This window comes from Mesitornis unicolor, unplaced genomic scaffold (assembly GCF_000695765.1).
Source record: "Mesitornis unicolor isolate BGI_N332 unplaced genomic scaffold, ASM69576v1 scaffold20745, whole genome shotgun sequence".
Classification (NCBI taxonomy): domain Eukaryota; kingdom Metazoa; phylum Chordata; class Aves; order Mesitornithiformes; family Mesitornithidae; genus Mesitornis; species Mesitornis unicolor.
In genome coordinates, this window is record NW_010186422.1 from 2,689 (window position 1) to 3,640 (window position 952).

General features: G+C 49.5%; 1 protein-coding gene across 1 annotated transcript in view; it reads left to right on the top strand.

Moving 5' to 3' along the window:
* Positions 1 to 664: 664 nt before the first annotated feature.
* The window catches only part of OTOP2 (otopetrin 2), a 4,921-nt gene continuing 4,633 nt past the window's right edge, over positions 665 to 952 (top strand). Inside the window, 1 exon segment of the mRNA XM_010185151.1 lies at positions 665 to 952. Coding sequence (XP_010183453.1) covers positions 665 to 952 — 288 coding nt within the window.

Here is a 952-nt window from a genome sequence, read left to right on the forward strand (position 1 = left end):
TTTGGATTCCAGGCAGCAAAACAGGTTGGTGGAATGGTTTTGTTTGGTAAATTTGCCTTGTTTCAGGCTTCTCATTCAGAATCAATGGAGGCCTGAGCTTGGCACAGACAAGGGGCTTTAGAGGGAGTGACAGCGGAAATAGCTCACATCCTTCTTGCAGGAACTGGTATAACCCATGATGTGACGTTCCAGACTCCCGGGGCTTTCTTACCTTTTGGTGACATGTTCGTCAGCCAGGAAGTATGACATTTTCTCAGAATATTTAGTGGTTGACATTCAGTAACCAAACCACATTGGCTGTTTGCCCCAGGATATTTGATCCTGTGAATGTTTTTCTGGTGCTTTTCCAATATCTTGCATCAATAAACACCTAAACGTTGTATGATGAATTAGGCATGCTTTGTTAAAGTGACCTGGGATCTCCCCAGTCTCTTAAGCAAGAACACAGCCTTCAGGGAACCGGGAAGAGAAATGTTGAAAATGGGCTCATCCCTCTCTTTGTGCTCCTTGTCTCAGCCTTCCCCATTCCTCTGATACATCCTCTCCTCCTCATCACATCCTGCTTTGGTCCTAGCTCTGGACTATTTGAAATGAAGTGACGTCTCTCATTCATGGGCCTCTCCTCCCAACAGCACTAACCCTCAACTAAAGCATCAGCTGAACCATGAGCGAAGAGCCCGTGCGGAAGGACAGTGAGATTGGACGCCCCAACTCCAGCATGGGCTGCGGACACAAGGATGACAAAGCCAGCCTGGCTTCAAGTCAGAGAGCGTCCTTCAGCCACCAGTCTCACCAGTCCCCCTCCACTCCTGCCTCCAAAGAAGTGTGGAAGAAGGGCGGCCGCATGTTCTCCATCCTGTTGGCTGTGCACTTAGCCCTGCTGGCCTGCACGCTGGTGAGCAGTGGGGCTTTCGAGAAGATTGCCGTGCATGATTACGATGTCTTCTTCCTG